Source organism: Strigops habroptila, chromosome 10 (assembly GCF_004027225.2).
Source record: "Strigops habroptila isolate Jane chromosome 10, bStrHab1.2.pri, whole genome shotgun sequence".
NCBI lineage: Eukaryota > Metazoa > Chordata > Aves > Psittaciformes > Psittacidae > Strigops > Strigops habroptila.
Window position 1 is genome coordinate 28,137,572 of NC_046359.1, and position 20,741 is coordinate 28,158,312.

Genomic DNA, 20,741 nt, shown 5'->3' on the forward strand with positions numbered 1-20,741 from the left:
ACCTGCAAAGCACTTGGTGAGCAAGGAGTTAAAATCCTGCCTAAGACTACCCCACAGCTGCTGTCAGCAGTCAGGCTTGTCAAGGGAGGCTCTGGGCTGTCTTGACAAGACTAATTGGCAGCAAGCATCTGGTTCCCTAGGCTGGGCCCGGGTAGGTAAAAGAATATAAACCCTGCAAAGAAGGAGGAGAAGCAGCTGGAAGGCTTCCAGCAGGCCTAGCCTGTTTCATGTTTTCACTTTGATCCACAGGCAACTCCATCCTAAACTATACCCAGTTAGAGCTATCAGAAACGTTTTCCTGCAGCCTTCCAGCTGAAAGGAATCCGTGCTTTATGGTTCTGTACCTACAAGCTCTGCCACCGAGAGCCCACCAGGCCTTGCTGTGCAGGGTCATGCTGTGGCACAGCCAACTGCAACATCAACGCTGCTATTAAATTGCAGCAGAATTGGAATTTTGGTTTTCAAATGCTACCAAAAATTAGCTTAAAGGTGTTATTATAACTAAAATCATGGATTAATACACCAGAAAATCAAAACTAATACTGTCCCGGATATTCTGTATATTGGACATATAAAGCATGTGCAGTGATAGCTTATGACACACAGCAAATTACAGCGCATCTTTAAAGAAAGAGAAAAAAGGGAAAAAAACCAAACGTAAACCCACTCTGGAAACTAGCTAGAAAAAGCTGCGCAAGGAACTTGAAGTAGGGCTTCCAGAAGTGTGAAAAGACACTTAGAACATATTTTGACCTCTGCTAGGAATCAGGATTTCAGCAAATTTCAAGCTTTCTGAAATTCCGCCCTTTGGTTTTCACAATATTAAAACTCAAATTAACAAAAGAAACAAACAGCAATTTAAAGCATTAGCCTTGCAGGTTCAGTCCCTGAGGTAGGGAATTTTTTCTTAGGAATAAGGGGAAAAATATCAGTCTGTTAGCTTAACAGATTTTTATATTATTGAATCAACAAGTGTCTAATTATATATATACACACACAAGAATATACATAAAATAAATACATGACATCAATATACTTCAGATTTTTTTCCAGATTTTTGTTTAAGACAGTTTAAGTATAAATACTGAAAAGAAAAAGCTAAATTTCTTTAGAGCAAAGTATTCAGCAGAGACTCTATACGCCTGTGCCAAGTTTCACATTTTAGGTAGTTTACTTTTAGCTTGCTAGTCAAGAATTCCAACAATGTACAGTAGCATGAATATTTCCATAACTTAACTGGAGATTTACAAGTGTTAAAAGGCAAAGTCAGACATAGCCTCTGTATGAAAGACGTGTCAATCAACAAGCGTTAATGCAGAATTATGGTGTTTGTGAGAACAAGAGATTGTAATGGAAGCACTTGATAGTCAAACCACTGGTAGCACCCTACAAGCCATGCAGTATGCCGCTTTGGTTTTAACTGAACACCTTACATAAACAATTGCACAATTCCTTTAGCTGATAGTGATGTTAAACAGGACTTATACAAAGATCCATTAGCAATCTTTAAAAAGAAAATGAGATTGTAAATTACTAAGTTTAGAGTTACTGCTCTAACAATAACAAAAAACGTTTCCTAGAGTGACAGCAGGGCAAAGATCCAGCTCTTCGCAATACCTGCTCTCCTTCTGTATTCTGCACCTTTACACAAACCAGGCTAATGAGTAAATTTAGAGGCTCTCTTGGTCTATACTCATGGGCAAGGCCTAGTGGAAGGCGTCCCTGCCTGTCGCAAGGGGTTGGAACTAGATGATTTTTAAGGTCCCTTCCAACCCAAACCATTCTATGATCCTATGATTTGAATGAATGTTTATTCTAGCAAAGAAGCACCTGTGTGCGTTAAGCGACTGAGCCCCCACAGGATGAGAACTTTAAGAAAAATGTGTTTGGTTAATTCCTAAATTCTGAAAATAAAATACATAAATGCTCTGCCTTTTGAGGTCATCTATCTAATCCTAAAGCTAACTCCAGATTCACAAAGGATTGCTGCACCAAGATGTAGTCATAGACCAATACCCCACTGCTTAGCCAATGTGCATGCCTATTAATCGATAGCAAAATGGCTTATCTGAAAAAGGCAACTCACTACCTGCGATACCACTCTAATAGCCCCCCCCACAACAGCTCATTCAGTATTGCAATGTCACCACGTATCTATGGGCTCCTATTTGATACAGGTAAATATAAGTTATAGGCTGCAAGAATTAGAAACATTAATCTTTACAACAGCAGTACCAGCTGCACAAGACTAATAAAACTCATTATCCTCTTTTGTCCGTCAGATGTATGAAAGCAGAGATTCAGTTGTAGGAACGGTTTAAGAGACTATGCTTCATGCAGAAAGTTTGCAGCACCACATGAAACTGAGAAAAGAAAGCTAAATCAGACAATTACTGGATGCTGAACTTGTCAAAGAGCGGGTATTAAAAAAAACCAACAACAAAGCCAAACAAACCAAAAAATCACAGAAAACCAAACCACAAACACAACAAAGTGAGTGATTGATGCTCTTTCACCATTATCAGCGTGAGATCATCATTTATCATCCCCTGCATAAAGGGAACAGAAGAGTATAGGTCTTTCTAGGTTTCACCTCATTAACAGAATTTAGCCATAGCCAGGGCACCCTAAGGGTGACAGTCCATGATAACTAACCTACCACTGCTTTTCTGCTAATCAAAGGGATAGTCCTGCTTCCCTCCCATCCCTTTGCATCAGTTCCAACATCCATCTGACCTTTACTTTCACTATGAGTTAATTAATGGAAGCACGAGACACACAAACAGCCCTTGCTAGGAAAAAGAAGCCAGAAGAAACAAGTGACAGCATGAGTGCAGGAGAAGCTCTGGGAAAGAAAGGGAGAAAACCCATCTCTCCCAGCAGCAGTGAGCTGTTAACACTGGTTTAGCCGTTTCTATAAAATCCCACTCCTTAATGTTAAACCAGATTTTCCTTATACCAGGAAACATACTTTACTAAATGAAAAATTACAATGAAGTCAAAATTGTGCAGCAAAAAGATAAAATGAAGCTTTGAGACTGACTCATCTAGAAAAATACTGTACATTTCAGAGGATACAGGAGCCATAACACTATTAACAGGAAAAACTATCAACACAGAAATACAGGAACTATTCCTCTTCATTTTTCAAAAAAGACAGTTCAACTGTTACTTAAAATACCAGACAATCTACATAAATATTTTCAAGATGACAGGGACAACCTGTTCAATAAATAACTTCAGGAAGCTACAATCCTTTTAGTATCCTCCATGACAAAAAAACATTTCTACATCAAGAATCAAATTTAAGTTTCCTCAATTTATCATTAGGAGACATGGCAGTTTCCACATCTAGCTACTGTCACATAGAGGCCAGAAGTTCCTGATGGAAAACATGCATGGTGATGACAAGAATGAGAATTCCAAATTCTTATTCACAGGCAAAAATTAAGGAAATTTTCTCGAGATATTGATGATCAGCCACAGCTTGAACACCCCCAAAACCAGTCAAGCTGAAGGGCCTGGATAACTACAACCAGTTGTGCTATAGATTGGCAGGTGGAGAAAGGAGGTGAAACCAGAGAACATTGTCTAGTGTTTGAAGGCCTCACTGACATAGGCATACAGGACTAACATGCAGGTAACTTAAAATCCATCCTGATTCAAAGAAAAAAATGAAGATTTACCTTCCTAAGAGTTCTGATAAGCAGCCAGACTAGAACATCTTTCAGCTAAATCTCTGTTCTCTCCTAGACTGAATGAAAAAAGAAGAAACTGCTGCTCAACCTGGTACTAACTTCCTGTGAAGTTCACACTGCCACAGTGGGCAGTGCTGCCACTTCAGACAAAGGACAGCAAAAAACTCAGTGAAGGTTCCCTCACCCAACTTCAAGTGTCTACATAATTGACATGGATTTTGCTACATGGGAAATGCATTGAAAAAGAATACTTTAAGCTGTACAGTGTCAACAGGCAAGGCCATCTGTCTTAAAGCTTGAACTAGTCACCTCAAAAGGAACAGAGACATCTGGCCTACTTGGTGGGTTTAAGGTCTTCTTCCCAATAACAGGAATGTGCCTCTGAAAACTTCTTTTTCTTTTTCATGACTTATTTTTTATGATCCTCTAATGCTTCCCATTATCAGATCACATTCAGTGGCCTCCTTCAGCTTCCTAATTTGGCCTGAATTTTATAGGCCAGCTAGCTACCTAAAATAGTTCTTGAAACTTGTTGTAGGAAAAACATCCAAAAAGTTGTATTCTGACTGCCTTAAAAAGAAAAAAAAAAAAAAATACCCAACTAAACCACCACTTCATCTTATAAATTCAGGAAGTGTGGACTTTGTGTGGTACCTCTGCTATCCTTACAGAAGTACAGCCAAACATGGACCAGTCTGGAGCTCCCAAAATAAAAACACACTTTATGTTCATTATCTCAGAAGTTTTTCCAGATTTTGTCTGTTAAGGTCTCTAAAGAATCAGATTGAGCTTTTTTGGATGACTGTCATGGTAATCAGTGCTGACCAAATGCTTACACCCTACTCCTACAAAGTGATTGAGCATGTTCCCTGCAGTCCACAGTTACACATTAGTATGACGAGTGGCATCCGTGACATGCTCATAAGTAACCTATTTGTTCACATACAGGCAAAGCCAAGCTTTAGCCCAGAACGGATACCTCTAAAAGAAGTCTTGTCAAAGCCACAGTCAAGAGTACAGGTGTTGGTAGGAGACTGGAGGTACTGGGGAGCTGATGGGACAGGAAGGGAGAAGGAATGAGTGCATGATTCCACAGCTAATGTGTGCCAGGGCTGTCTCATGGAGATTTCCTGCCTGGCTTCGTGCCATAAGACCCCCTTCAGTTCCCTCATTAACTTGGGACAATTCTGGTTCCCAGGCTCTGCACAGCTTACTGCAGTCAGATGGACTTGAAAGAAAAGTCCTGCTAAGCACACAGAGTGTAGACAGTCTCCAGAGAATTCCATAAAGAAATGTTGCCATGTCTAGATCACAAATATTCAAATTTAAAGAGAATTGGCTCAATTTTGGCAGATTTTCATGTAAAATTAAAACATTACAGCTCAGCCAGAGGCCACCCACTGACAAATTTCAAGTAAATGTTCCAGGTCAGAGGTGCACTACAGTATTTCAAAGAAGAAACTGCCATAAAAAAAGGGCACAATTATTATAGTTTTACTTCTGAAAACAGACGAAGCATTCTGGCTGAAAGCTTTAAACAAAATTAAACTCGCGGCAAAGAAATGGCATAAAGTATTTCAGTCCAAAAGACTGGAGTTCAGCAAAGTTCTAAGGAACTGAATACAACATCTCTTCAAAATTGTCTAACACCTTCTATTATCTATGGAAGAGATGAAGGAAAAACACCAGTGGGAACAGTGACTCATGTGTGAACTCCCAGTGTCACTTACGCAGCAATGCGCTTCGCTACAGAAGTTTACAGCTGTGCAACAAAATAGGACACTTTGTCAATGACATCGAGTCACAGCTATTCAAATTGTCCATTAAGAGTTTGCAAGCTGATGGGTGAACAACTAGACACTCTCGGGGTTATTTGTGTAATGACCAATGTCAGGTTCAGTGAAATGACAGAGCACGATGATCCAGCAAGCACAAATAAAATATAAAACTATCTATCTTACTAAACGTTTTCACTATTGGTTTACACATTGAGATCATGCAGTATAAACACTCTGTGCCATCTTGTTTTCCCCAGAAAACATTTTATGAAAGGCAAATCAGAGTGACCTTTGCAAACCCCAGAGATATTACACTCAATTGCAAGACTTCACAGCCTTTGTCTTGTACAATGGCACACTCCATCCTGAGAGGCAGTGAACCAGAAAGTGAAGCAATATGGACATATACAGTAGTCAACATTCTCTTAAGTTATTGCTTAAGATAAGGGACTTAAAATAAGGGACTGTAGCAGGAACTACAGTCCACAAGGACCAGGTAAGACCTCTCAAAGAGTCTGAAGAGAAAAATCCACCTCAACAGTAAGAAAATACAATGACCCTCTTCTGGACATTCTGTTTAACCTCAACTCATACATAAATGAAACGAGGAAGAGCTATGGCTCTTTATAGCCAGTTACCATTGCTCAACTTCCGCCATGGGCAATTTGAAGCACCACAAAAGCAGCACTACACGCGGCCAGTCTATGTTCGGAATACCTTTCAATATAGCTAAACCTGACACGCAGGCAGCCTAAATTTGGAATATCTTTCAATATAGCTACCCCTGGTCCAAAGTTATACCTTTGTCTAAATACTGCTTGTTTGTTGTTGGGGGGGTGGTTTTGGTTGGTTGGTTGGGGTTTCTTTGTTTTGGGGGTTTTGTTTGTTTGGTTTTGTGAGGTTTTTTCTTTGTTTGGATGGGGGGGTTTTTTGGTTGGTTGGTTTGTTTCTTTATAGAATAGACTATTTTTAGTTGGAAGGGACCTGCAATGATCATCTAGTCCAACTGCCTGACCAATTCAGGGCTGACCAAAAGTTAAAGCATGTTATTAAGGGCATTGTCCAAATGTCTCGTAAGCAGTGACAGGCTTGCAGCATTAACCACCTCCCTAGGAAGCTTCTTTCAGTGTTTGACCACCCTCTTGGTAAAGAAACGCTTCCTAATGCCCAGTCTAATCCTCCCCCGGCAGAGCTCTGCACCATTCCCATGCATCCTGTCACTGGATAACAGGGAGACAAGATCAGCACCTCTCTCTCCGATTCTCCTCAGGAAGCTGTAGAGACCAATGAGGCTGCCCCTCAGTCTCCTTTTCTCCAAACTAGACAAGCCCAAAGTCCTCAACTGCTCCTCACAGGACATCCCTGCCAGCCCTTTCACCAGCTTTGTTGCCCTCGTATGGACAGAGTCAAGGACTCACGGTAAACATGTTCCCCATGAAACAGGTTTCTATGGTCATATGTCCCTTCTGCCTGAGGGGAGAAAGATGCAAAAGCAGCAATAATTCTTTTAACAGTACTACCTGTTGGCACCACACAACAGCCCTGGGATCACACACAAGTTTGGTGTCACCACCACCAGCAGTTGTGCTACTACAGACATACTGCAAGCTTCAGCTCTGCAGATTCTACACACACAGAACTTGATTTCACCTCCTTCTCCTCCCGTACTTTACGATACATTCCTTTGCTTCTGCTCCTCACAAAGGAAGTTCAAGTCTATGTTCCTTCTGCGCACTCCTATACAACAACCTAAGTACATGAACACACAATTCACTCCTAGCTACTTAATTCTTGCATGTACAGTATAGGTAAGCTGGCAAAGCCTTTTGAGTAGCAATTTTCTACAGGCATTTATTTGAGCCCCAGGCTTAGCTCCTGCATTGAGGCATTTTTAACTACCTACGCTGCCTGAAATGTTGAATCACTTCCCATTAGAGCCAAATACATGGTTCAACTCCAAAATTAGTAAAAAGATTACAAAATACACATACAAAGCTAAATGAGTAGGAAACAAGAATCAGAAGCACTGGATTTATCTATGCTTAAGGGATTCGCAAATGGTGCTGTATCAGCAGGCCCACCTAGTAAGATTTTGTAGGAGAGAGGTAGCTGTGCACACTGACATTCTTTTCCCCGTTTGGCTTCCATCACTGTCCCAAATCGAAGTCCAGATTTTTTTCCAACGTAGCTATATCTAACACCACCATAACTTTTGCTATACATAAACCATGGGCTTCTGACAGCACAGTAATGACAGCTAAGATCAAGACTACTTCTCCATGCCACTAACAAACTAAGTTTGTGAAGTGTTTCTCTCCAGATCACTCCTTATACCAGCACTATGGTGTTTTTGTAAAACAGAAGTGCATACTGAGCATTAGGACAACTTACAGTGACTAATGAAATGACAGAACTAAATATCCATCAGAGGAGAGGCGTCAGCTGAATACTATCACACACTATTCAATGACTTAAGTACGTCATCCTGCTGCTGCAGAGTGCCACTCCTGCCTCCTCAGCCCCTCCAGGACACCAAAGGAACATGCATAAACTAGCAAGTCAGAAGAGAAGAAATTCTGTTAGCCGTGTCATCCATGATGTCAGCATACTCTTGAACCAACAACTGTTCAATTACTGTCCTCTCGGAATTCAGAATGACTTGAAAAAAGACAGGGTACCATGCTTCAGAGGTGCCAGCCTCACTGCTGGCAGCAAGCTTGGACACAGTAGGCTTTAAAAAGGCCTCGACATCAACTTGCTGTGAAAATTACAAGACTTCCACAGAACTGCAAGGAAGCTGTACCCCAAGAACTTTCTCACTAAATTAAACCAGTTTTATACTTCCTTGAGCACCAGCTCACAGCAGATCTACAAATTGCCTAGGAAACAGTTTTGAAAACCTTACTAGCACCTACTCCTGTGTTTGCGTTTGGCACAAAAAAGGTTTTGACTCATTTTTATGTTCAATTAATCCACAGTCACATTCTACACAGACTGCTGGAAAAACTCAACTTGCTGGAAATGGTAACTGTAATTACTGACCCTCTTCAAGTCAGCCAAAATTAAATTGCAAAGTAGATTTTAAGCAAGTCTGAGAGTAACAGAAGAAACCAAGCCCAACATTTGTGACAACTCAGAAAATTAGATACAAGCAGTGAGTCTACAGGAAAAACTTGGGAACAGACCCTGACCAAGGCTAGCCTCTTTCTAGATTTATATTGTGTAACAAAATGAGCAAAACTATTTCTTTGCACATCTCTGCTGTATCAAACTTTTCTTTATCAAGCAAAGCATTAATATTAAAAAAGAGGAACAAAATTTCACCAAATTTCATAGTAATGAACAAATCATAAACCACAGTGGTATTGCATTTTATCTCCTACATAACAATAGCCTCTTTTCTGCACAGTCTTCAGGTTTGCTTTACTCACTGCTCTCTGGGATGATGAGGAAAAAAAATAATCTTAGTGCCTCTGTATTTCTCAGGAAAACAGAACACACCACTGCAGACATCCCATTAAGAAACTTGTGTGAAATTGTAAATGCCTCTCTTGATGAAACTGGCAAATCAAGATTCTTTGCACTTATTACAGGCTTTGAAACAACTTCAGGGATGACATATTCCTCAACCATGCACAGATACAGTATTAGTATGCCATGTTAACTTTACTAGCATTGAGGAGATTGGCTTTATAGAATCACAGGATGGTTTGGGTTGGAAGGGACCTTAAAGCTCATCCAGTTCCCTGCCACGGTCAGGGACACCTTCCACTAGACCAGGTTGCTCTAAGCCCCGACCAGCCTGGCCTTGAACACTGCCAGGGATGAGGCACCGTGTGGATTGAGTTCTGGTATAAAATCGATTAATCTCTCATGTGTGAACTAAAGTTTAAAATAATATTATAGAATTCACGGTCTATGTAGATCTTCTGCAGTCTTTATTTCTACTGCTACACAGTCAAAATAAGGGAATTATTTGCACAACTGAAACAAAAGATTATTTTATAACATGGTAATTTTTGAGCCTATCAGCAAGAACTTACAGGACTAGGACTAAAGTCATTTGTATCTTCAGAACCATTTACGAAATACATACAGATTGCAAATCTTCAGCTTCTCTATTATCATCTGTGATGCGCAGGGAGAGTATTTTCTACCCAAATAAACCAACTGTATTGCTGAAAACAGAGCTGTAAAGCTTCTCTGGAGCTCATTAGCAACGAGGATTTCCAAATATCAGTTAAATATAGATAGCCTCAAAAAGACAACTGATGATGCATTACTATGCTAATTTTTTCCATTCTTAAAATTCTGATCAAAACTAGTTGCAAAAAAAGCCAAAAAGCACTCACACAAAAAAAAAAAAAAAATGCCAACAGTGATCAACAGATCTGGGGAAGGGACAAATCAAACAACACATAAAGCAGGGAGATTTCAGACTCTCAGACCACTGCAGAGTTGGCCCCTAGAACCTGGTTTCTAGACCTAGTCCTGGAAAAAAGTGTAAGTTTAATCAATAAAAGGTCAGTTTTGCCTGAATTAGATACATTTCTATGGTCCACAGTAGAACAAAGTGTTTTTCCGACACCACATGCCATTCTGAATCTAAGTCCTAACCTTCATCTCAAATACACGATGACTACTACATTTTCAGACACAAATTACTCTGCTGGCCTGGACCTTAAGGCCCTAACCTCACTTATTCCGTTCACAACTCTTAGACAAATCAAAATAGAAAACTTGTTCAATGCAGTGGCCATCAGTCCTCCACACAAGCATATCTGAGCTACAGAAGAGTGTAATCACTTGATAGTTCTGAATTTTAGTCACATTCCTTCTGACAAAAACATTGAAAATCCTTTAACAGATGCTTCACTCCCAGAGGAGTTTGAGAGAACAAAACCATGTCATATGCATATAAGGACTAACAGTTCTACTGACTAAAATGCTAAATCCTCTAACAGATGCTTCAGACCCCAAGGAATTTGGGAGAACAAAACCATATCATCTGCACATGACAATTGACACTGGTCAACCCAGACTTGTGAAGCAAAGCAGTTTTCTCACTTTTTATAGTACAACTGTTTCAGCATTATAGAAATTAAAATTCCTGACAGATTCCCAGATTTTCTTTTTAGTTCCAGTAAAGGGAAACAGTAGAACAGCAGGTCAAGCTGAAAGAGTCCTTGTATTTATTCAAATAAGTTTTGCTGAAATATAATTCAATGGGCAACAAAAATACCTCTATAATATAGATTACCATGTGAATTTACTGAATTTGCAAACATTTTAACTGAAACATGAAAGCACTATAGAAGACCATAAGAGAAGTTATTTTGAAATTGTCATACTGGAGGACTAGTCCATGTCACACATTCTCGTCTAAAAACAACTAAGTCATCAAATGAAACCACCAACAATCACAATGTTATAACCCAAGATGTGACATAATTTTGTTAATTGCCAAACTAATAATGTGAGCAAATACAAACAGGGAGACAATGCACACATCCTCTCCCAGGGTCAGTACTTTGCAATTCAGGGCCTTAAACCAGAGCTAGTACCGCTGCATTCTCCAGGATTAACAGAATTTTTAACCTCATAATCCTAATCTAAATTATTCCATATAGTTTGTCTTACATCTGTAAGAACCAGAAACCCTGTTACCAAATTTCTTGCTTCCACAAATAAGGCATCCAAATCTTAAGGACAATAGTTCTTGAGGAACTTCTTCAGTAGATAAACCACATACATTTTTGAAGATAAAGCTGGCCTGATACCAAAACTTGAAATCCAATTTACATCCAAATCTACCCAGCATCATGACAATCTGCATTAAGGCATTGACCTACTCATCCCATCACATACCCCAGCCCACCCTCTTACACCAACACCAGCACTTAGAATTAGTCTCCCTCAACAAGCCATCACCAACTAACCCAGAAACAAAAAAGAAAGGAGAACATCATGGATTAAAAGAACTGGTTGATTAAAAAAATCAGAAACTGTGTCAGAGAATCTGGGGACCCCAAGCGCGCAATAATGCAGGTACAATTTAGGACAGGTCAGACAGAAGCTTTATTAACTATGATCACAGTGAGAAAACATTGACAGCATCTCTCCCACTTCTCTGCCAAGTGGTCACAAAGACCCAACATATACTATTTCAGAAAAACAAAAGAACAATCATTTCAACATGAACAAAACCAGGTACCCATCCCTTGAGGGATGGGCTCCTGAAGTCCCTTGCTAAACAGCCACAATCCTGCGGAGGACTCAAGCAGTAAATACCATGACAATATGAAGAGATGGTGTCGGTGGAGCCTATAGGAGTGGCACAGCCACACGGTACCATCCTGGCTCACAAACGGGATGGTGGAAACAATCACAGGCTGATAGCTTATAGTTGAAAGGAATGTTCTTTTAGTAAAGATAAGAATGAGAAGTCTGGCTAAGAGGTTAAGTATTAGCAATTTTAACACCACAACTGTTTGGCAGCTTAAGAATACACGGTTATTTTCCTCTTCCAAGCCATAAGTAAGACCAATACACAAGAAATGAGATCTACAAAGTCTAAAATACTCCAACACACAAATAGAAATTTGAACTTATTGGACAAATTTTACATTAAAAAAAAAAATGTGTTTAAGTAAAATTGCTGGTTTAACTACTCATCCAGCACATCTTTAGTAATAAACTGCAAACCAATTTTAAAATGCTATTTGTATATTTAATTGAATTCCACTTTCTACCCAAGTGAGGTTTAACATATGTTTAAAAAAAGAACTATGTAATTCACCATTCCCCAACAGAAATGTGAAAATTAAAGATCTAGGAAAACAAAGCATCAACTAAGCAGTATAAGTGTTTAACCAAATCTATCACACAAAGATTCCAGTCAACTCAAGATTAAAGATAATTTGCAGTCTAAAAATTAATTCACTTTATCCATATACTACTTCAAAAGAACAAGAGACCTCTTATTGCACTAGAGGAATGATTAAAACACCTCCTTCTTCACAGAGGCCCAATGTAAAAGCTCTCCAAAAACAAAGTTTAGTAATGGCTATTTTTTCCATAAGCGAGGCAGTCAGTAAATCAGACTCTGCTGCACAGGCCCCACTGCAAAACCAAAAACCTAAGGTACAGAGGCATAGAATACAAGTAGATATAAAAGCAGATGTACCCAAGCAGACAGAATTCAAGGCATCAGAAGCTTCGAGACATCTTGGGAATGGAAGTCTGGTGCTCAAGTTCTTTTCGAGAAACAGGGTACTTGCAGGTTTACCCTATTAAACACATTGATCCTTAGCTAGCCAAGTTCCATGAATAAAATTATGTCAAACTGGCATAAACAATCACTACAACCTAAGATTTTGTTACTGAAGGCCAAATATTCTAAGAGATTCTCTCAATCCTAATTCATTCAACTGCAGCCCTTGAGTCTCTACTAGCCTAATGGGAATCTGTAAAGGTATTAAGTGACAGCCCTTTTTATCCCAGAATTACAATTCTTAATCCTGTGATTGACATTTGGGCCTTGCACAATGAGGCCCAAATGATTTCATCTGGGAGCCAGGCTGACTGTTGAATTACTATCAGAATTCATTCTGCTGAGGAGAAATGAAACTGTTAACAGATTTAGTATTGCAGAAAAACTTTTTCGATTGCTTCTACTTTACTTCAATTTTTAAACACTCTTTCAAATTTCACCTCTGTAAATATACTCCAATCAGAAATTACTGAAGCACTTCCAAATACTAAGTTTCTGTCTGTAAGAAACTCGCTATTGCAATATGTGTTGAGATACAACAGTATTCCAAGAATGCCCCATGCATCTTGAACAACAGTGAGAATATTTATTTTAAAACCTGGAGTTTATAAAGAGACCTTGTGCACTGCATTGATTTTTCTTCTTATTCTGCTGCAGTAAAAAGAAAATTCCTGACCTCTTTGATTCTTCAACTAGCATAGAGACCCCAGCTTTCACAAGAAAGGACTACTGGTTTAAATACTTCAGCTGATAACAGAGTACATAATCTAGTAGTATCCAGCTAGCCAGGAACACACCGTATATGGCTACATAAAGAAAATACTTCAGAGTCCCCAAGAAGTATTACTTATCTGGGCAGCCTCCGTCTCCCCCTCCTTCTTATCCCAATCTTTCAAAGATAGGCTTTAAATGCTTTGCAGCTGTCCAACATTAAGGCTGAAGAATTCCAACAACCATGGCTGTGTAAAAGCACAGGGTGGAAAGCAACTACTATGTTATCCAGGAATTCAGGACCAGCTACAGATCTAGAAGAGGTTCCTGACTGCAAACTTCTTTAACAAAATCTGGATAAGGTCCCAAGAGCGGATAAACCTGTAAAATTATTCTTTCTTGCTTCCAGATAATTCTACAAAGGAATTTCTACCATATAAACTAGTGCAGGCTATGCATAACTGCACTGAGTTTTAGCCAACCTCTCACAGCCAAAAATATCAACTACCACCACTGCACACATTTTCTTACTGAGATTTTCAGGTGGTCTGCATAATCTTATAACCATGAAGTTAGTGAGCCATTTTGTATTTCCTGAAACTAAACTGCACATTAGATGATTCACCAATTAGTGTATTCATGAAGCTTTAAAAAGCAATCAAAATTTCATTTTTTTTGAAAAATTTAAGAGATGTCCAGCTGTATGCATGGAGAGAGCATGTGGGCTTCTCTCCTTTATTTAACTTAACTAACAGCTACGTTAGCTGGTGAAAAATATTCAGTGTGTCAGAGTTAATTTATAGAGCTGACAAAGTATAAGGGCTCCAGAAGGTATAGCATACATTTACTAAATTTTAAATACAACATTTTAACTAGATATAGCTCAAAGATTAAAATAACTGTCCAACAACCAAACCACACAAACACATAGCATTTCAGGGCGCTTCTTATTTAATGGAGCAATTGCATGTTTGCTTCAAACTAATGCATGGGTTAACAGTTTTGGAACAGTTGATAATCCTTCTGACCCCAAACCCCATAAATCAAAACAGGTTTTTTTTAAACTAGGCAGACACCTTTAGAAGACAGGGGGCACCTCAACGCAGTGCAGGGCATGATGAGATGGAGGGGAGCACAGGAAATTTCTCAAGACATCCAAACCTTGTGGCCTTAATGAAGCCTCTAGGCATAAATACCACAACATAGTACTAAGTGCTAATTTCCCCTTAAGGCTGAAGAACCTACCCAACACAGCTCTTGGGCAAACTAGAGGCAAGGAAATCAGCCTAAAATAGACAGCTACTCAAGAATCACTTAACTAGCCAGCCTATCCCAATGTTTTGGAATAGGAACCAGTATTTTAGAAGTTTCTGGTGAAGCCTTTACATCGAAAGTTTTTTCTTCCATTCTACAAAGTTAGGAATGTACATTTTAGTGAAGAAAAAAGGTATCTTGTCTAGATTTTAAATTTGTTTTCACTATTTGTAGCAGTGAATGAAACATCATCACTTTAACAAAATCTTAAGAATAGATCAACCTACTGCATGAAAGTTACATGGAGCCACCTGAATCCCATGAAGTATCTATTAAAAAATAAAAAAATAAAAAAAAATCAAGCTATTTAGCAACAGGCTATTACCAGATAAGGTACCAGATAAGGTACCTTATTACCAGATAAGATGGTTTACAACCGTTAACAGCAATCATCGCTATCCTTTGATTAGACTAAAATGCATCTCTTACTTCAAACATAATGAATGCGACCAGAAAGATGCATGATATACCATCTTGGGTTATTAGTCCATCAGGGAAACACATGAATTGCCACATCAAATTCAATGAACAGTCATCCCTCTAGAACCTTGCCACAGAATGACAGGTTCCACATGATTTAAAAAAAGAAAAAACCAAAACTTTTCTAATAGAACACAGTTATTTCTAATCCCTTCCATCTGCTCTCTCTTTCTTAGATGTACCTGCCATCGTGAAAAGAGCAACAGAGGAGAAATTCTAGATATTCCTCCAAGGACTAACCCAGCCATTTTTCCAATGCTCTCATATGTATGAAGTTCATGTCAAGCTACCGCATGCTACCCAGCTGCCTGAATTCACTAGTTGGTTGTACTGCTAATGCAATTCTGAAATCAGAGTAGATGCAAGACATCTAAAAGACCAACTGGAACAATCAGAACACACTTAGCAGCTCAGTCCATCAGGTCCCAAAGTTGTTTTCTCTTTTTTTGTAGCTTGCTTTGGACTGACAAAGAATGCACCCCAAAAGTATAGCTAATTCACTCTGCCATAGTTATTAATGTACAAAACCCACAATAAAACAATTAAATATGTTCTGACAGAGACCTTACTGCTGAGGCTACTGCTTTGATACCAGGTCCACTTGAATATCTTCGTTTTCAGACTGACAACTGAATGAATTAGGAGGTTGTTAACTTGGGAACTTGCCTTCTTCCAGTATCTCCCTGTAGCAATCTCATTAACTGGGGATATTCAAGGTAACAGGGGTTATGTTCAGGGCTGCATGACATCTTCAGCCGGAAACCTTTAACAGCACAAACCTGCACATCACGAGATCTTGAGGTGTGTGAACCACACCTCAAGATTTCCATAGATGCAACACAGTTTAACTACAAAATTGCCCTAATGTCACCTGTGCGCACAGTGGCCCATAAGAGATCTGAACTCAAAGTTAAGAGACCTGAGTAAGGCAAACAGCATCTGGGGGCTGTGACGTACTCCATGGTCATTACCTAGTGACACAACCCCAACTTCCCATCCTGAAATGGACTTATGAAAGGACATTCCATTCTCCTCGATAATTCATTGGACTCAAGACTTCCGGCACCCATAAATTACAATCTCCGTGTTGCACAAATACACTTTGCAGGGTGGAATGGGACTAAAACTTCTCTTTCGTAAGAGTAGGGTATCTTGGAGTAAGAGCCCTAAACTAAAAAGTTAACCAGGTTTACATGAAATAAAATTAGGATTGCATATAATCCCATAATAAGGATAAAAGCACTTCTAGAAAGGCACATTAAGACACTGATTCTGTAGAGAAGTTCACACTAAAGGGTCCAGCAACTGAGCAATCTTCTTTCAGTACTGGCTCCTAACTCATATGATATTAACAAAATTAAAGTGAAACTACTGTAAAGCTACATTTCAAATGATAACATACTTCAAACCTAGTAAAATATTTTCTGTGGTACTGGCAACCACAGAAGGGTCTTTTTTGCCATTCACCAAGAAGGAAACAAAAAAACAGGAAAGTGCCCTGAAATGCAACTGCTCATCTCTAAGGGAATTTCGAGTTTAAAAATTAATTACAGAAAAGATGTTAAGATAAAGTAAAAACTCAAGAAAACAGAACACTCAAATGCATTTCAAGCATTTGAAGTATTTAAATAGCCATGAAAATGCAATTTAGTCTTCTGCACAATGTTTTAAAGCCAGGAAAAAACCTCTCAACATTTTCACTCTCATCACACATACTTAGTTCATCTATCTTCTGAAAGAGGCAGATCAATTTAAAATGATATCCAGTCAACTTCTGTGCAAGTTTTTTTAACATTTATTTTTAAGTAAGGTTATATAAATACAAGCTTCAGTAGTACTTTCCAGTCATGTAATCTCCCTGCAAATAGTTGAGTTGGGCCACATCTACCCCCAAAATGTTTTCCTGTTATAGGAGTATACTGCACCAACAAAAGCACCCCTGAAGTTGCTGTAATTTGTATGAGATGGGCCATACCTTTACCAAACTTACAAACTATACTGGAATTAGCTTCAGTGGAAAAGCACTGTGAGTGTCATAAGAGGGTTTGCGTGGCATGGTCAGGGATCATACATCACACAGAATCACAGAATCAACCAGGCTGGAAAAGACCTTTAATATCATCAAGTCCAACTGTTCCCCCAGGACTGCCAAGTCAACCACTAAACCATGTTACTACGGACACATGATGGGATATGGCACCCCATATGATGATCATTATAAAATTTATAGCTTACAATCATAGAAACATTGCAGAAAACAACAAGCTTTAGAGGAGACAGGAGGGGGAAAAAAGAGAGATAAAAGAAAAGCATTCTATAAGTATTCAGGGAATGGAAGTGTAACTATTGTACATGCTGTGCTCATAAGAATACATGATCAGATGACACACAAACCCGATGAAACAAACATATCAGAGACAGAAATGTATTCCACGGGATTCAGCTATTGTGATTCTGTGCAAGCATTGAATTACAAAGTTAACAGCAGCAGAAACAACACGATTTACGGCTTCTACAATTCCAAGAAACCATTCATAACTTTGAGTTAGGTGCATATAAAGACGACTTCCAAACTTTTACGAGCGCTTAACGAGGGAAACAGCCTGATGCTTAACGTGCCACGCTCCGCAGAAGGGGTTAACAATCGGTTCTGTGCCCCGAAGACTCAAAAGGGCAATTTTGCCGGGGTGATTCCTACACGGACAAACACGCGTGCAAACTCAACTCGAGGAGCCCGCAGCCACCCCCCCCCGCCCCCGATTGCTGGACCAGCTGCCAAATTAACCTGGAAGCCCAGGGGAGCGGCGGCCCGGCCCGGGGCACCCCCACCGCCCGCCTCGGGGCGCCGGCACCGCATTGGGGCTGGGGCAGCTTGAACCCCAACCCCCTGGGGCTCCGCTGCCAACGCCAGACCCAGCCGGGGGCTGCCTCTCTCAGGAGGGCGCCGGGACCGAGCGGCGCTGCCCCCCGCGCCGGGGCGGCCTCCTTCCCCGCGGGCACCCCGGCCCGGCCGAGCCCCGCGGCGGCACTCCTCGGCCGAGCCCGAGCCCTCCCTTCCCCCGGCTCCCTCGGGCGCTGGCTGCCCGCGGCCGGGAGACGGCGGCAGCTCCCCGCCTCCCTCACGGAGCCGGAGCCGCGGCCTCGGCAGGCAGCAGCGGGGCCGGGGCCGCGGGGTGGGGAGCGGCCGCCTCTCGCCGCCGGGGGGCGAGCGGCGCAGGTCCCGTCCGCCAAGCCCAAGCCCCGACCAGGAGGCACCTACCGCTGCGCCGCGGCGGGGACAGCGACGCCTCAGCGCCGTCCCGGCGGCCCCGACATCCTCCGGCGCCCCGCCCGGGCCCGCCGCCTGCCGCTCAGCGCGGACGGAGCGATTCGACGGAGCCCCCTCCCCAGCCCCCCTCCGCCGAATGGAAAATAGTTCCCCGGGCCCCGGAGCGCAGAGAGCGGGAGCGACACGTCGCTAGCCAATGAGAGCGCGCCTGGCCCTCCGCAGAGCCAATTGGAGCAGCAGGCTGGCTGAGGCGGGGCATCGCCCAGCCTACCGGGCGGCGGCGCTGGGACTGACCCGCTAGGATGTCTCCGGCTAGTCTCCGTTGGCCACCATCTTGGAGTAGGGCATGATGCCCAATCTGGGAAGGGGCTCGCCGGCGGCCATTTTGGGTTCGGGCGCGGGGCGGGACTGGGTCAAGCGGCGGGGGCCGACGGGAGGAAGCGGTAGGGGAGGAGGCGGGACTCGGTTTGGTCCGTCCGCCGGGCACCGGCGGACAGGGGGTCCGCAGGCGGGCTGAAATTCTCTCGTGACGCTCGGTGTCAGTATAGGAACGGCGGTGGGGCGGGCGCCGGTACAGCCGTGCCCCCCGCCCCGCACCCCCTAAGCGCTGCGGGCGGGGGCAGCGCCTCGCCCGGCCTCCGAAATCCTCCCCCCCGGGACGGGCAGTGCGGCGTGCCGCCGCCCCGCCAGGCCTTGGAAGGTTTGGGGGAGTGCTCGGAGCAGCCCCCAGGGTGGGCTGGGTGCCTGCTGTGGAGCTGCTCTTGGGTAACGGCACCAGCTGCCCCAGCGCTGGATCTGAAGTCAAACGGCTTCTTGTAAGCAGAAGGGACTGGTGAATGCTTACAGAGACTTCTGAAGACGTGTGGGTACTGTTGAGAGTAATTCGCTGTTCAGAACAGCTTCCTCTCCTTTTCCTCCCTCTGTATAACGGTGAGCAAATTCATTGCTTGGCTCAAGCACAGATGAAGTACGTTTGATCACATCAGACAGAGGAATCACTCGTTGCTGCCCCAGTACAAAAAGACAACTTGGTATTGCAAGCAATGGAGCGCATCTCATCTTTCTGCATCCAGCAGATGAACTGGGATGCTGCAGTCTGAGGGTGGACGGTTGGATGGGGAAAGGGTTAGATCACCAGGCTTGGAGGGTCGGGGTCAGTGGGTTGTGCTCTGCTGGCAGTGGGGAGTGGAGTACCACAGGGGCCAGTTCTGTTTGACATCTTTCTCAGTGACTTGAGGAGGATGGGAGTGCATGCTCATCGAGTTCACAGGTAATGCTAAAGTGAGACAGTGAAAATGCTGGAGGACAGACCTTCTGTTCAGAGGGATCTAGGCTGGTTGGAGGAATGGCCTGACAGGAAGCGTGGGGAATTCAGCAAGGACAAGTAATAGGGAAATTCAACAAGTCCAGCGTCTGGGAAGGAAGAGCCCTCTGTAACAGTACAGGCTGGAGACTGGTGGGATGGGGAGCAGCTTTGAAGGAAAGGCCATGGGGTCTTGGTAGAGAGCAGGCTAGCCACAAACCAGCGCTGTGTCCTGGCAGCGAAAGAGGCCAAGAGCACCCTGGGCTGTACCACCAGGAGCACAGCCAGGAGGCCAGGGAATGCATCCATCTGCTTCTACTCAGCCACGCATGGTGTGTCCAGTTTTGGGGGTCCAACTGCAAGGAAAACTTCAACAGACTGTAGCAAGTTCAGTGGATGCCACCAAGTTGTCCAGGGAAAGCTGCAGCACTTACCCTGTGAGGAGAGGCTGAGCTAACAGGCCCCATTCAGCATGAGGAAGAGGCAGCTTCAGAATACTTCTGCGTACAGAACACAGCGTAGCATATGCATTACCAGCAAAAACCTCAGAGCTGAAATAATACCCTGTATAAGCAATTCTGCACCTTGGAAGAGGATGAAAAATATAATGAAACATACATAATTGATGTTAGTTGCATTCAGAATGATACTGATGAGGCCAATGTGTGAATTTACATTTCTAGAACAGGGTAGCACTCATGAAGGATTCATGTGCACGGAGCGCAGATGCAGCTAAATTGCCACTTGGCAGCCCTACATAAACAGTGCAAGAAAGAATGAGCTAACAAGTAGTAACAACAAGCAAAATAAATACAGAGCCAGCACAGCCAGGATCTAGTTAGTCTAACAGTTCAACAGGGGGAAATGCGAAGTCCTGCACTTGGGGACCAACAACCCCAGGCCCCCATATGTGTGC

General features: G+C 42.2%; 2 protein-coding genes across 3 annotated transcripts in view; both read right to left on the minus strand.

Moving 5' to 3' along the window:
* SOCS5 (suppressor of cytokine signaling 5) overlaps positions 1-18,675 on the minus strand; it is a 35,237-nt gene extending 16,562 nt beyond the window's left edge. The window contains exon 1 of one of the 2 annotated variants that reach the window (XM_030498747.1): positions 18,514-18,675. The gene's annotated coding sequence lies outside the window, so the exon portion shown is untranslated. Of the gene's footprint in view, positions 1-7,867; positions 7,889-18,513 lie in introns of those variants that run through there. The other variant, XM_030498749.1, reaches the window with a different exon arrangement.
* The window catches only part of CRIPT (CXXC repeat containing interactor of PDZ3 domain), a 63,702-nt gene continuing 50,902 nt past the window's right edge, over positions 7,942-20,741 (minus strand). Inside the window, exon 5 of the mRNA XM_030498760.2 lies at positions 7,942-8,027. Within this exon, the coding sequence (XP_030354620.1) occupies positions 7,957-8,027 (71 nt within the window). The 3' untranslated portion in view covers positions 7,942-7,956. The remainder of the gene's footprint in view (positions 8,028-20,741) is intronic.